Below are 16,873 nucleotides of genomic sequence, written 5' to 3'. Positions count from 1 at the left end.
TATTAGAAAACTCATTTACACTATTATTATACCCCTTTCTAATTGATATTGATAGAATAACTTGCCTACATATTCCAAACCACCCTATTTATTTTGAATTTATTAGCAAACTAAAGTAGCAAGAACTCAATGTATTACGAAAAAATGTCTACCCAAATCAATACTATAGAAAGAAAAGAAAATAAATTAACTATTTAAATCAAGAAGTTATATATAAAAGGATAGAAGAACTGTTGAGAGTAAGCACGCTGTATCAATTAGTTAGCCACAAAAGGTGGGAAGTTTGGTTAGAGTAGTTAGATTAGCTGTATCAGTTAGTTAGCCACAAAAGGTGGGAAGTTTGTTAATTCTGTTTTCTCCACCTTAGCAGCCTAACTAAACTCCTCTGCTTTAGTGAGTATATATATACATATACTCCATTGTAAGCGTGTGAATTGAATATCAATAAACAGAACTAGTTTTCTTTTTTAGTGTGTGATTAACAGCAAACTATTCCCTATTGATCTGAACTCTTCTAGCTAGAGGTTCTGCTGCTGTGAAGCTCTAGTATGTTCATACATTTCCCTTAACATGGTATCAAGAGCAAGGTTGTGAAGATCTATGGCGTTTCTTCTTCCGAATTCAACCTCCACTATCAAGAATACCTTGGTTCCAATTCAAGACAAGCTTGAAGAAAATAATTTCTCCACATGGCAGCAGGCTGTTCTTCTCACCCTTGAAACTCTTGAATTTGAAGATCATCTGGATCCCTAAAAAATTCCTCCTGAATTTGATTCAGAAGAACCTGTTCAAGAAAAGGCAGCAGCCGACTCAACAAAACAAGTCACCCCTACAAAACCATCAGCTTCTCCTTCAAGCAAGAAAGAATCAAGCAAGTTCAAAGAATGGAGGCAGAATGACAAAGCCCTAATGAACTGGATTCTGGCCTCTATGTCAGTCACATTCAAGCATAAGGTAGTAAACTGCAAACAATTTTATCAGGTATGGAATGTAATTCATTCGTATTTTACTACATCCTCAAGAACCCGAATTCAAAGCCTCAAGACACAACTCCGGTCTGTCAAGAAAACCTCAAGTGTCACTGAATATTTGGCTCTCATTCGAAAACATGTGGATTCTCTTCTAGCCATTGGATATCCTTTCACAGAGGATGATCACATTCAAGCTATCTTAGATGGTCTCAGAGAGGAATACCATGGATATGTCACTTCGGTAATGTCACGAATGTCAAACTTTACGGTTCAAGAAGCTGAGTCCTTTTTACTTGGCTATGAAGATTTACTTGATAGATACAAGAAACCTGATCAAGGAATTGCTTTGGCCAATCTAGCACAAACTCCTTCCACTCCTTGGTTTAATTTCAATAGAGGAACTGGTGGAAGAAGAGGGCATGGAGGCAGGCTTGGCCGTGGTGGAAGATTTGGTGCTCAGCGACCACAGTGCCAATTGTGTGGCAAAATTGGCCATATGGTGCAGAACTGCTTCTTTAGATATGATCCCCAATACCAGAATTCAAATAACTCCTCACCCGCTACTCCTCATTATCAGAATTCGACTACCTCAGCGCAGTCTATTACACCACCTCCACCACAAGTTCCTTACAGCAATTCGTTCCCACCACCACCCTCCTCATCCTTCCACCAACCACGGGCTTATCTTTCTACAAATTCGGCTCTCCCAGACACTGCATGGTACCCTGATTCAGGGGCTAGCCACCACTTAACTGCTGATCATGCTAACCTTCTCAATACATCAGAAACTACGAATTGTCCAGAACAAGTCTTCGTTGGTAATGGCCATGGGATTCCTATTTTACACCATGGCTCATCTCTTCTATATGATAAATGTCGCAATATATGTTTTAAATTGAATACCCTTTTACATGTTCCTAATATCTCTCAAAATTTATTAAGTGTTTCTCAATTTGCAAAGGATAATCATGTCTTTTTTTAGTTTTGGCTTGATTTTTGTGTGATCCATGATCAGGTTACTCGGGATCATCTCCTTCAAGGAATGGCTAAAGGAGGAATCTATTGTTTTGATCAATTAGTTGTTCCAATAAATAAAATACTTAAATCCACTGCTGAGAATTCTAAAGCATCAGCCCATTCAGAAGTTTCACAAAATTCTGTGCTTTCTTTCAATACTGTTGCTGCATGTAAAAATCAGAGTTGTAATGATCTTAATAAAGACATCATGATGAATAAAAATGATTCTAATCTTTCTTTTAATTTTCCTCAATTTTCTGGTTTTACTTCTAATTCCATGTCTGCTAAGCATGCTTCCTCTTCTACTGTTTTTCATCCTATTGTTTCTAATGCTGCATTATGTACTTATTTGCCTAAATCTGCATCCTCGACTATGAATTGTGCACTTAAAACTCACAATCCTGGTACTGACAGTCTCATTCACACAAAAGAGACCTCTAGATATCCGCAAACTACTAACAATCCTATTGCATTTACCACTCAAATTAGGCCTATTTTACCTACTGAACTTTGGCATAAAAGACTTGGACATAGCAATCTAGGCACTGTTCAAAAAGTCATGTCCCAATGCAATCTTCCTTTCTCCAAGTCTGATTTACTCTACAAAGTCTGTGAATTTTGCACTATGGCCAAAATGCATCAGTTACCCTTTAAAGATTCTGATTCTGTTTACACTAGTCCTTTGGAGCTAGTTTACATTGATATTTGGGGGCCAGCTCCCTTTATCTCAAAGTCTGGTTTTAGATATTATATGTGCTTTGTCGATGCATGTACAAAATTCTCATCTATTTCTCTTCTTGTTAACAAATCACAGGCCCTTTGTGCTCTTCAAAATTACAAAACACTCATGGAAAATCAAACCAACATGAAACTAAAAAGCATTCAAAGTGATCATGGCATGGAATTTTTGTCAAAACCTTTTACATCCTTTCTTCACGAACATGGTATTTCACATCGTCTCTCATGCCCCTACACTCACCAACAACAAGGGAGTGTCGAGAGAAAGCATAGACATATAACTGAAACTGGTTTATCTCTTTTGGCTACTGCATCCATGCCCCTAGAATATTGGGATGCTGCCTTCACTACTGCATGTTTTCTTATCAATAGGTTACCTATAGCAAAGTTGAATTTTCGTAGTCCTTATGAAGCACTCTTTCATAAACCACCAGATTATATGTCCTTAAGAATTTTTGGCTGTGCTTGCTATCCTTTGCTACGGCCATATAACAATAGGAAGTTCAATTTTAAATCTGAAATGTGTGTGTTTTTAGGCTATGATTCAAATCATAAAGGCTACAAATGTCTCAGTCATGATGGCAAGATTTTTATTTCTTGAAATGTACTCTTTGATGAAATTATTTTTCCCTTTCAGCAATGGAAAACTTCACCTCCCTCTAAACTATCCTCACCCTATTCTCCTCATAATGCACCAGCTGGAGTCATTCCTTTGATCCCTATCTGATTCTTCGTCTGCCTCTCTTAGCCAACGTCCGTCTTCACCTGCTACACACTCATCTCACACTGCCAGCCCTCCAACCTTTTCCACTTATCCCTTATTTTCCTCTCCCTCAACTATTGCTAAATCTACATCAGCACTTGAGGCTTGTTCAGGTTCCTCCTTCTCTTGCCCACCTACTGCAACCAATACTCTTCCTATCTCTGGGATAGAGATTCAGCCTTCTTCTACTACACCTCCACCCCTTTCTATCAACACTCATCCCATGACCACTAGACTAAAATCAGGTGCTATACAGCCAAAAAATCTGGTAGCCATTGCTGAAACTCCTGATCTATTCACTCAAGTTCCAAAAAATACTAAACAGGCTCTCACTTGTCCTCATTGGAAGCAGGCTATAGACAATGAATTTGCAGCCCTGGCCAAATGTGGGACATGGTCCCTAGTTGATCCTCCACCCAATGCAACCATTGTTGGGTGCAAGTGGGTATATACCATAAAAAAGAATGTAGAGGGTAAGATTCTGAGGTATAAAGCAAGATTAGTTGCCAAATGTTTTCATCAAGTGGAGGAGATTGACTTTGAAGAAATTTTTAGCCCTGTAGTAAGGCCAGTGTCAGTGCGAATCATCATCACTATTGCCCTCACCAATAATTGGTGCTTCAGGCAGTTTGACTTTGATAATGCGTTCTTAAATGGAGCATTATCTGAAAATGTATATATGCAACAGCCAGCTGGGTACAATGAGAGGCAGCCACTCAAATTTTGCAAGCTGTACAAGGCCATCTATGGTCTTAAGCAAGCCCCAAGGGCTTGGTATCATACTCTTGCTTCTACCTTATGCACCCTTGGATTTCGGAATACAACTTCTGATGTGGCATTGTTTATAAGACACACAAATTCTGATGTCACTTACATGTTGATATATGTGAATGATATAATTGTTACAGGGTCCAATTCTGCTGCAATTGACACTTTAATTAAATAGTTAAACTGTATTTTCCCTTTAAAAGATCTTGGTTTATTTCACTTTTTTTTAGGCTTTGAAGCTCATTATTTGCCTGAGCAGAAATTGTTACTTACTCAAACAAAGTATGCAAAGGATCTGCTACATCGTGCAGGAATGCATAATTCCAATCCTATGCCTACACCTATGATGACATCTTCAAAGCTGAGTAAGAATGACTCAGACCTTTATGAAGATCCTAAAGGTTACAGGTCCATCGTAGGAGCTCTGCAGTACCTCACAATTACAAGACCAGATCTAGCTTTTGTCGTGAAAAAAGTCTCGCAGTTTATGCACTCACCAACCGTTCAACATCGGAAAGCAGTCAAGAGGATCCTTCGATACCTTCAAGGTACACTCCAAGAGGGCTTAATTTTTTCCAAATGCACTGATTATCGTATTCTCTCCTTTGCAGATTCGGACTGGGCCTCAGACTTGGATGATCGAAGGTCAACTTCTGGTTACTGTATCTATCTCGACACAAATTTAATAGCTTGGAAGAGTGGTAAGCAATCAAAGGTTAGCAGGTCTACCACAGAGGCAGAATATAGGGCGATAGCCTCAGCTCAAACTGAGATCATGAGCATCCAGCAGCTATTGAAAGAGTTGGGAGTCCACCAACAAATACCTCCAACAATTTACTGTGATAATCATAGCACCTGTATGCTTGCTGCCAACCCTGTTCTGCACAGCAGGTGCAAGCATTTGGAGATGGATCTCCATTTTATCAGGGACTTAGTTAATTCTAAAAAGCTTTATGTGGTTCATATCTCGGCTCTTGATCAAGTGGCGGACTTACTAACAAAACCACTCTCAATTACCCTCTTTACCAGGTTCAAAAGCAAATTTCGGATAGGGACTCATCCCTCCCTAAGTTTAAGGGAGGGGGGTGTTGAGAGTAAGCATGCTGTATCAATTAGTTAGCCACAAAAGGTGGGAAGTTTGGTTAGAGTAGTTATTTTAGCTGTATCAGTTAGTTAGCCACAAAAGGTGGGAAGTTTGTTAATTCTGATTTCTCCACCTTAGCAGCCTAACTAAACTCCTCTGCTTTAGTGAGTATATATATACATCTACTCCATTGTAAGCGTGTGAATTGAATATCAATAAACAGAACTAGTTTTCTATTTAGATGAAAACTCTCTTATCAAGTTATTTCTTTTGATCTTAGAAAGCATAAAACTCAGCATCTCAGTTCCATTGATGAAATATTATAGGTTGGATTTATATATTTGAAATTATATATAAGTTTTTTAATAATTTTATTTAATATTTAATAAACCGGTTGAACTCCGGTAGAACCAATAAATTAGTGAACCAGTAATCTTATCGGTTTATTGACCGGTCCGATTCTCGCAACCTTGCCATTGAATTTGCGGATAAATTTTTAAATGAAATAATTAACAAAAAATAGTTATAAAAATTTTTAAGATGTCTAAATTATGTAGCTGAATTCTTACCAAGAATAAGGGTCACATGTAAACCTCTTTATAAGAGATTAAGAAAAAATTCACCTCCATAGACAGATAAAATGACTTCTATAATAATAAAGATAAAAAATTTAGTTAAAGAAATTCCATGTACAAGGATATTAGATCCATTATCATCTTTAACAGTAGAAACAGATGCCTTTGAATTAAGATATGGATGAATCCTTAAGTAAGTACCTCTTAATAATTTAAAAGAATAAGTTGTAAAATATCATTCAGGGGTGTGGAATAAGGCACAAAAAAATTATACAATCGTTAAAAAGAAAATATTAGCTATTGTATTATGTATTACAAAATTTCAAGAAGATTTATTTAACAAAACATTCATAATAAGAACAGATTGTAAAGCAGCTCCTAGGATATTAAAAAATGATGTAGAAAACTTAGTATCAAAATAAATATTTGCTAGGTAGCAAGCTATATTGTCATGCTTTTATTTTATTATAGAACATATAAAAAGTGATTTAAATTCTCTCCCTAACTTTCTTACTCGAGAATTTTTACAGGGAATGAATGAATCGAAAAATAGCTTCCAGTAAAGATTATGGTCAATTTTTTGACCAAATACCAGAAAAACAATTACCAATTATTTCTGTACAAACAAAACCATTATCATTAAGGCCCATGACTATGTCACAGGTAATAAAAGCATCATCATCATAATCTTCTAAGAGCTCTTTAATTACTACCAGCAATAAATTTACATTGCTACAACCATCAGACCTTTATAGCACTCAATCTTTGAAAGAACAATTTCCATATTATGAAAAATTAAATCCCATCAAAATATTAGTTATTAAAAAAGAATGATTCAAAAAAGATAGAAAAATTTTATATAAAACTATTTTTTCAAACACCTTTCATTATATTCCTATAAACTCACAAAAAACCCAAAAATTTTATGAATTCATATTAGTTGATACCGAATCTGTTAAACTTACTCATTATAAAATCCCAACACCAAACAAGCAATTTATTCAAAAATAAAAATTATTAAGATATTGTCCCTTTAAGATTGGGAACTACCACCATATCAATCTAAAAGCTTCTCATTAAAATTTGAACCCCAAAATTATACTTTTTATGATTATCAAGAAGTATGGAATCATATGTTATTCCTATCACTAAGTCCTCATTCTTGGTTCATTTGATTCAGAAAAGGGGTATTATAACAATTTTCTAAGTGGTTCTAATTATGGTTCTAAATCTTTGAACCATTAGAAGCCTTCTTTCCAAAGGAAGCCAGCTTAACCAATGAATATTGTAAAAATAAGTCATCATTTTTGTCCGAATACAAATTCATTTCGTTCCTAGTAGCTATGGGAATAAGTTGAATTTTAACTTGAGAGTACGATTCAGCAGCTTATGAAAAATGTTCAAGTATACAATATTTAGTAAGAGTAATAAAAATAAAATGGTGGAATACATATAACCTAAATTTGATAAGAAAAATAGCGATTGACCAATGGTTAACAACATTAAAAAAGCGTCCAACAATAACAGCCTCAAACACTAATAGTGAAAAAAGATCATATATAAAAGAGTCACAATTTCTAGCTCAGAAGTAGCAAAATATGGCTGCATTAGCAGCAGCGACATCAGAAAAAGATATTTAAAACTCACTACAAGCCATTCAGGCTATGCCTCTAGGAGAAGATGAAGAAGTGCAGTCTAGACATGCTCATTATTTTCAAGATTCTCAAGATCCTTTTGAGATGTAATAATTAGTGAAAATATAATAATATGAGATTTAAAAAAAAAAGAGTATTGGCAAAATAGTAAATCACAATTTCTAGCTCAGAAGTAGCAAAGTATGGCTGCATTAGCAGCAGCAATATCAGAAAAAGATATTTAAAACTCACTACAAGCCATTCAGGCTATACCTCTAGGAGAAGATGAAGAAGTGCAGTCTAGACATGCTCATTATTTTCAAGATTCTCAAGATCCTTTTGAGATGTAATAATTAGTGAAAATATAATAATATGAGATGTAAAAAAAAAAAAAAAGAGTATTGGCAAAATAGTAAAGGCAATAAGTATTGTCGGCAAACAATAAAAGTCGACAAAATAGTAAAAGCGTATAGTACTATCGGCAAATAGTAAAAAGTTGACAAAATAGTAATTATTTGAGGACTATAAATACTGAATGTCTCATTTATTCAAAATCATCAAAAAATAAAAAGCCCTTAAGATTCTCTTACTCTCATACCTTCTTAAATCTTTAAATCTCCTGTAATTTGAATTTCAAGTCAATCATTTGTAACAAACATTCAAGTATCAATATAAGAATTATTTCTAAAAATGATTTTTGTAAGCTTACTATCTCATTTCTTTATTATTGTCTTATCTCTTTATTTCTTTATATTCTATATTACAAAGAAATATGAAAATAAGAAGGATAACTTTATCAATAAAAATAAGAGAAATAGCCACTGAATATTTAGAATTAACAGTAAAAATAAAAAAATAAAGAAAAATATAATTAGAATTAAAAAATTGTTAAAAAATATTAAAACCGTAAAATCATTAAAGAGTAGTAACGAAAGTGCTAAAATAAAAGATTAAAAGTATTTATAGAATTAAAAATAAGATTTATTTAATATATGTTTTAAAATATATTTTATGAGTATTACAAAAAATATTATACTAAAAAATATTATACTAAAAATATTAAATATATATTTTAATATTTCTAATCTATTAAATAATAAAAAATAAAAAATTAATATTATACTTTTACAATATATTTTTAAGATATAAATAAAAAATATAATGGAAGGAAATCAATCGCATGAAAAATCCAAACCCCTAAATGGTAAATTCACGTCATCCACCTGAACAAAAACTGCTAAACAAAAACAACATTGAAAGCAGCATTTCCTAATTTCTTAAGACCAACACACCACCTTCATCATCAACAACACGTTCCCCTTCAAAACAGAACACTCCCACCTCTCTCTCTCCAGTTCCAAAATCAGAATCAGCAGAGAGGAAGCTACCTCTCAAATCGATCACTACATGCATCTTTCACTCTCTCGTCGAAGCTCGCCTTGTTCTCTCGCTAACTTCACCCGCTCTTTCCTCACAGCCCAATCTCCCAGAGACCCTTACCGCGATCGTCATCTCCGTCATCGTCACCGCCGTCTCACGGCGGTGGCACCCGACGCAGTCCCCTTCTAAGCCTTCCTCTCCTCCCGTTTTTCCTCCCGTTTTCGTTCCTATTTTACGTTTAAATGCGTGTTACCGTGGATCTAGGGTTTTCGCCGAGCCTGGTCCTCGTTCTGCTGGTTTGCTTCGTGTTTCCGGCGATCGGGTTGGTGGTCCGCCACAAATGGAGGCTTGCGGTGGCAAGGTCGGAGGAGGTCAGGAGGCTGCTCGTCCTCGCGGCGGAGGAGGCCGCCAGGGCCGAGAGCGAGGCCACTTACCAGTATTTTGACGGGGCCGACGTTTCGGCCCCCACTTCTGCCGCTCCGGCGAAGAGCAATCAGTGTGCCGTGTGCTTCTGCCCCACCACGACGCGCTGTTCACGTTGCAAAGCGGTTCACTATTGGTACGCTGCATCATTTTTCTATTGCCTAAAATCTAAATTGTGCAATTTTTTCTTCTTTCTGTTTCTGCGATTAAAATGAAATTTTGCTTTATGATAGGCTTTTGGGAATTTTCCGTGCGTGTCTTGGATTTTAATTGATTTGTAGTTGTATGCGGTGATTTGAAATTTTGCTCCATTGATGTGTGAATTCTATCTGTTTGTAGTTGTAGGCGGTGATTGTGACAAAGGGCGATTTACTTTTCCATGTTAAATAGTCTGAATGTCTGATTGTTTGAATAACGTTGTGACAAACTTCCACTCGGCATGAAATAATGCTGTTGTGGTGATGCTTTTTTGTGGAGTGGATATGCTATGGTATCAAAACCCCCATAAGGAAAAATATGTTAAGTTTGCTTGTTAGCTACAACGAAGAAATTGCAAATTCTGATTTCTGACAGATGCCCGGCATGCCAGTGCTCAGCTTGTTACATAATTTGCATTTAAACTAGATCACTTCTGAAGTTTGATATGTGCACATAACTGCAGTTGAGGACTTTTTGTGTTTGTGTGTAGACTCCGTTTGGAAGACAAAGGCTTTATTATAAATATTTTTGTTTAGAAGGTGATTCTTATCTCAACTGTAACGTTAATATTGCATACATTGGAGACTTTGTAGACCCCATACATGGAAGCCTCATGGATTGGTTTTCGTTTTTTAGCTTGAGGAATGCAAATATTAATTTCTTAATTCTTAATTAATGGCCACTTGTAGGAGCCATTCTTCTTATTCTTGGGTTTTTATGTTTTTGCACAATTTGTTGAATGTTTGAACTGTAATTTTGAATGTTATTGGGCTGTCAATTCCTTTCTTTTTTCTCTGCATATTCGCTTCTTCATATTTTCCTGTTAGATTGATGTGAATATGATAGTTATATTTGCTTTTATGTGTCTCAGTTCTGGTAAGTGTCAAATCGTTCACTGGCGTCAAGGTCACAAAGATGAATGCCGTCCTCCCAGTAATATTTGCCAGATTAATGACCGGGTAAGTGATCTTGGCAAAAAGGTTGCAGCACCACATGAAGTCCATGATGAGAAGTCTAAGATCGAGAGCATAGGGCATAAAACATCCCCTGAGGAACCTCTGTCATCCGAGGCTAGTTTATCTCCTGAAAGCTCATTTAGAAAGGATGATAACAGAAGAGTTGAGTCTTTAGGTGAGGGAAATATTACGGACTCTGCATTTTCTGGATTCTCGGCTTCCAATACTAACAGTGAATCATCTGATGATTCCTCTGTATGTGAGAGCATATCAAATGAACATGAGAGAACGGAGGGACACATCTTTGTTGAACCCACCCTTGAAAATTCTGATTCCGTTGAAACTGAGAACAAGATAGGTGTTGCCGTTTCATTGTCGCCTAAATTTGCTAGTTTGGTTGATGAAGCAGGTGGTTTTTCTTCAATGTCAAAATTAAATAGAGTTAGACCTGGTTTTAATAAAGAAGAAAATAAACACACAACAACTGGTAGCTTGGGTTTGAATATGGGGAAGGGGCCAACAATTGAGTCTCCCACAGTGTCATCCGGTTTTTGGGATAAAACTCTTGATTCGAGGGTTATCAAAGATGATGATAACAGTGGCGCCCAACCTCGCCACTTTGATGATGCTCCTCCAAAGTCTTCTGGAAAGGAAACGTCATGTGCTGGATTGGCATCTTCAGAGAATGAAGGTTTTTCACGGGATTCAAGCATCCAAAAGTTGCAATCTGTTGGCTCCAAGGTGTCAAATCATGATGTGAACAACCCTGATAGCACCTTGCAGTCAGCTGAAATTAAATATCTGCCACATGCATTGGATGGTACTACATTGGTCTCTAAAGCCAAAGAGCATTCACAGTATGATATGAAATCTCGAAGTAATGGCATTCAATCTGGTACTGCAACTTCAACTCAGAATGTTAGCGATTCTCTGCATTCTGAGAATGGGACAAAAATCTCTAGTCTAAAAGTTGTTGATCAGTTTAAAGGAGCAAATTTGACACAAAACTTATCAATGGCTGTTGGGAGTGATATTGCTAGAAGATATAGTGACCAGGTCATCCTTGTACAAAATTTTCCATTTTTTATACTGTAAATTGTTCCATGTTTTTGTGTCTTAAGTAATTGTCGTCTTATATGGTCTATGCTTGGTTGCTGCAGGTTCTATTTCCATATGATTTATTTGTTAAGCTTTATAACTGGAACAGAGTGGAGTTACAACCATTTGGTCTTATAAATTGTGGAAACAGGTAATTTGAAGTGATTTTATTCTTTATTATTATTACTTTTTTAAACTACATAATTGATGTATTGTGTGTAAGGACTTGTATATATTTTTATCATATGCAGTTGTGTATTATTTTCTTGCAGCCATACCCTAAGCATCATATATTTCTGTGTAGAATTCACTTTTCCATTTTCTTAATGTTACCACCTTTCTTTTTGCAGTTGTTATGCTAATGCTGTACTCCAGTGCTTAGCATTTACGCCACCGCTAACTGCTTACTTGCTTCAAGGACTTCATTCTAAATCATGTATGCATGCTACTACAACTTCACCTTCACCTTGAAATTATTACATGAATAATTTTTTGAACACACCGTTTCTTGGAATTAATAGATCATGTCAATTTCAGGTGCAAATAAAAAACTGTGTTTTGCCTGTGAACTTGAAAGTTTGATTCTGAAATCCAAGGAAACAAAATCTGCACTATCACCTGTGGGCATACTGTCTAAACTACAAAGTATTGGAAGTCAACTTGGTAATGGAAAGGAAGAAGATGCACATGAATTCCTAAGGTGCTTCTTATATCTGTAGTCCTCGTACATTTAGATATCATAATTTTTGTTTTCCATTTCACCTCAAGTTGACAAGGCAAGTAACATTTAACAGGCATGCTATTGAGGCAATGCAATCTGTTTTCCTTATGGAATCAGAGTTTAATGCATTAGACTCATTAAAAGAGGAGACAAATTTAATGGGCCTAACGTTCGGAGGCTACCTTCGATCCAAGGTAATCTTTCCATTTGAGTGCAACTATTTGTTACAATTTTTGCAGCTTACCTAGTCCTTGATGCAATTAGTGTCAGAAGGCTTTAAAATAGATGGTGCATTATTCTTATCATCTAGACTCTAGCATTGGAAGAGCTAATACTATATTTGCAGATACAATGCATGGAATGTGGAGGGAAATCTGAGCGTCATGAAAGGATGATGGATCTGACTGTTGAGATAGACGGGGATATAGCATCCTTGGAGGAGGCTCTTCGCCGTTTTACAAGCACTGAAACTCTAGATGGAGAGAACAAGTACAACTGTGTCAGGTTTGTTGATATTCTAGGAGACTATTGAAAATTTTCATTGATGTCTTAGTATTCGATTTAATGTTGTGTAAAAGTAAATGATTTTGATTTTGAAGTTCTGCTTGGCTTTTATTTTCCCAGTCATAAGTAAAGCTATGCAGGATAGCAATAGATGTTTGGCTTGATACCTGCTAAGGAAAACTACAGGGACTAACATTTAAAAAATTGCAATAATCAGAAATTAGGTTATGATGGTGTAGGTGTGCTTTGTAACCAATCTTATGCTGATGAAGGACTTCGATAGTGGAACCTGGGAACAGTACAAGAAAGCTGGGGGGTTTAGAGACTTTGAGCGTATAAGTGAAGTGAATTTTGAGTTTGGAAGCAACTTCTAAGCTTTTCTGGAAATGTGTTGGCATTTCTTAAAATTGGATACTCCAGATTAGGAATAGGATTGAATCAAGAGTAGTGTGTGTCAATTTTTATACTTGAAGGACTTCCTTTATTGCTAACCAGAATAAATTGTCTCCATGTTAAGCAGATGTAAATCTTATGAGAGGGCCAAGAAGAAATTGACAGTTTCAGAAGCACCTAATGTTCTTACAATTGTATTAAAGAGATTTCAGGTAGTCCGTTTAGATTCAACAAGATTTTATAGCCCATTCTGTAAGCTGGTCTAACAATTGTCACATATTTTTTGCAGTCTGGAAAATTTGGGAAGCTCAATAAGCCCATTCAGTTTCCTGAAATACTCAACTTTGCACCTTTCATGAGTGGGACTAGTGATAGATCACCTATATACAGGCTGTATGGGGTAGTTGTTCATTTGGATATCATGAATGCTGCCTTTTCTGGTCACTACGTGTGCTATGTGAAGAATTTCCAAAATAAGTGGTTCAAGGTTGACGATAGTGTGGTATGTATCAGTTTCCATTTATGCATATCTGCTCCAAGATTTCTTTGTTTCTTAAATTAATTTTGCAGGATTTTGATCTCCTGAACTAGTTACTCATGGTCTTATAATAATATATGCTCATAAGCTGAAGTAGTATCGTGGAGTTGTGTTCGACTTAAAATCCTTTTTTTTTTTTTTTTTTTTTTACATAAACTGTTATTTGGTGAAAGATAACTTACGAAAGATCACACTAAAAGGGTGGAAAAAACTTGAGAGAGAATATTTTGTCATCATTAATTATAATATTTTATTATGTATGGTCCAAACAAAGATCTTAACAATAGAACAATTGAGCTACAAATAATAGCGTTATGCTAAGTTGGCAAACCATGAAGGTTTGTACTCAGGGCAGAGATCGATAGATGGAAACTCCTTTGTGCAATTAGCTCACCAAATCCCTTTCTTAAGAGCTGAAGCTGTCTAATTCAATGTGTGAACGTGTCTTCAAACTGAGGATTTCCCTTGGCATGATAACACCATGATATAATTAATAGTAGCAACACTATGCCACGTTAGCAAATTTGGAGGCAGGCTACAGAGGTCCTTGAATGAAATCTCTTCTAGCCAAAATGTTCCCTCTAGCCCTTTCTTCAGTTAAAACTATCAGTTTCTTTGGATGAACACGCTTTCAAGTTGATTCTTGTCTCTTTTTGCTGTTGGTGGGACATTTATTTACAGGTGTGTTAGTAAGTCTTGACTTTTGACTCTTTTGGAACTCAAGCTCCTCAAGATGTTCAAGGTTTTCACCTACATAGATGAACATTGAAATTTAGACGAAATCTTGAACATCAACAAAGTCAGTTGAAAGGTTATTCCTACCAAAGAGGGTTCAGTCTCATGAGAGTTTGAGCTGTCTGTAAACACATCAGAACAGAAGGAAATTTGAAAACCTTTAATGAATCAAATCTTGATTCATTCATCATATGGATAGCATGAAAGACTATTTTGGGCATATTTCCTAGATCACAAGATTGATATGTGTTGGTGGAATATATATATATATATCTCAAGCTGTTTGTTCATCAAATTTGACCTTGTCTGATGTTTTTATTTACCCATAAGGCTAAACTCACTTAACTATCATCTATGTTTTGCAGGTGACAGCTGTTGAATTGGACAAAGTTTTGAAGGAGGGGGCGTACATGCTTTTTTATGCAAGGTATCATGTCTGACTTTCTCTTGTTTGGGCAATGTCATATTTCTCCTTTTTGCGTTGAGGCCTCTTTCAATCGATTGCATCGTCGGCTTATCTGACTTGTTGAACCACTTTGTAGGTGCTCACCGAGGGCCCCAAAATTAATCAGAAGCAGGATAGTATCCGATTCAAAAATCAAAGTCCATGGAAAAGCTTTTATAATGAAATCAAGACATGTACCTTCAGATTCTGGTGCCTCTGAACGCATGACTAGTAGGGATGGTGCTGCCACCTTAGACACCCTCTATTCAAAGTTTTACCACATAAGAAGGGTTTTGGAAGACGACATGAGTGATAATTCATCTCTTTTCAGCAGCAATTCAGATGAAGGTTCTTGCAGCACCGATAGCACCCATGATTCAACCAGTAATGAGGACTTTGCTGAGTATATTTTCCGTGATTCGGGGCGTGGTAACTTGTTGAGGAATCCTGATTCTGACCCTTACTCTTCAACATCATCTTCTCCCTCGAACTCTGGACATTTGCCACTTTCAGACATGGGCCCGCACGACTCAGTTTTACCAGATACAGCTGTGCTGCGGCCACCTCCCGCCAGTCCAAGAATACAGAAAGATGGTCTTTTGTACAGGGGCCGACCTCTGGATCTTGAAAGGAGAGAAGGTGCTTTTCTTTTCAATCCTGAGTATACATCTGTAGAGCATAGGAAATTAGATACAAGTAGGAGCAGCAGTAGTTTTAGGAAAACTGACACTAAGAATGTAGGATCTAACCAGTATAATTATGTGAACTTTGGTGTATCTTGTACAAAATCAAGGGAAAGAACAGACTGAAAATTTTACCAAGTACCTGTGATGTTTGATACTTGGGTGCCCCAGCAGTAAATAGTATCTAGGGTTTCTAAGTTGTTATCCTGTAGATATAGATTACTGTGATTTTCGGTGCTTAGAAAATTATTCAATGAAAATTAAATTTTGGTAAGTCCTATGTTAGAAATAAATAAATAAATAAATAGTTTTTTTTAACTGAACATCACACCTTTATTGTATTATGATTTTGATGTTTAATTTTCTACTTAAATTTGTGATACAAAATGTAAATACCAGCATGTAGTCTTTTGGTGTAAAATGTTCGTATGATGTTATAATAATTTGTATCTGAGTATGAGGTGTTAGACTTGGTGTAAAACAGGAAAATAAATAAATTGGGAAGAGAACAGGGTGCCAAGGGTGGTTCTGGGATGTAGGTTCAACCTAGATGATTATATAGTTCTCAAGTTTGTATATAGCACTTAACTCTGAAATACATCAAATGAATACAGCAATTGGCTTTGTTTATAGTAGGATGAGATGAAATCAATGAAGTGATGAACCATGCAACGCAATACAATTTACTGAATTTAGGATACAATTAACCCTGTCGCACCCTAGATTTTAGGAATCCATACACGTTACGCGATTCGTTCCCTGATTTTTTATGTTAGCTTTATATGTCTATAGCATGAGACTAAGATTCGGTTGGGAATGATTGATACAAAAACGATACCCAGATGATGTAATACAAGCAGATTAATCTGACAAATGCATTATTACTTTCTGCCTATAATCTATGATCATGTGAGGTCACACGGGTGACAAGTCAAGTATTGTTTCAAATTAAAGCTCCGCCTTCATAATTCATCAGATATCAACGTACCAAGGCGAAGTGCAGACGGCAGTCGACGTGTGATATGCAGTACTGTACTGATTTGTGACGAGTGAGCACTCAATTTTTGGCCGAAATATGTCGGTTTGAACTTTGAAGATTCACCCACTTGCCCCATAACTTCGTTATGAAGGTCCCACGGTGACATCAAATGTCATTGATTTAGATAAGAGTTACTGCCTACCATCGATTTTCAATTCTAGAAATAACTAACGTGTTGTCAGGGAACTGCTAATGGAGTAAGGTGTCTTG

General features: G+C 36.2%; 1 protein-coding gene across 1 annotated transcript; it reads left to right on the top strand.

Moving 5' to 3' along the window:
* Window positions 1-8,762: 8,762 nt before the first annotated feature.
* Window positions 8,763-15,898, top strand: LOC112767080 (ubiquitin carboxyl-terminal hydrolase 16). The gene is made up of 11 exons (XM_025812957.3): window positions 8,763-9,489; window positions 10,423-11,563; window positions 11,668-11,756; window positions 11,956-12,041; window positions 12,143-12,305; window positions 12,400-12,520; window positions 12,673-12,830; window positions 13,351-13,435; window positions 13,513-13,725; window positions 14,862-14,923; window positions 15,039-15,898. Exons 1-11 carry the CDS (start codon window positions 9,173-9,175, stop codon window positions 15,748-15,750), a joined length of 3,147 nt encoding a protein of 1,048 aa, XP_025668742.1. The 5' UTR covers window positions 8,763-9,172; the 3' UTR covers window positions 15,751-15,898.
* The last annotated feature ends 975 nt before the right edge of the window (window positions 15,899-16,873 follow it).

This window comes from Arachis hypogaea, chromosome 17 (genome assembly GCF_003086295.3).
Source record: "Arachis hypogaea cultivar Tifrunner chromosome 17, arahy.Tifrunner.gnm2.J5K5, whole genome shotgun sequence".
NCBI lineage: Eukaryota > Viridiplantae > Streptophyta > Magnoliopsida > Fabales > Fabaceae > Arachis > Arachis hypogaea.
This window is presented reverse-complemented; position numbering and strand designations above follow the sequence as displayed.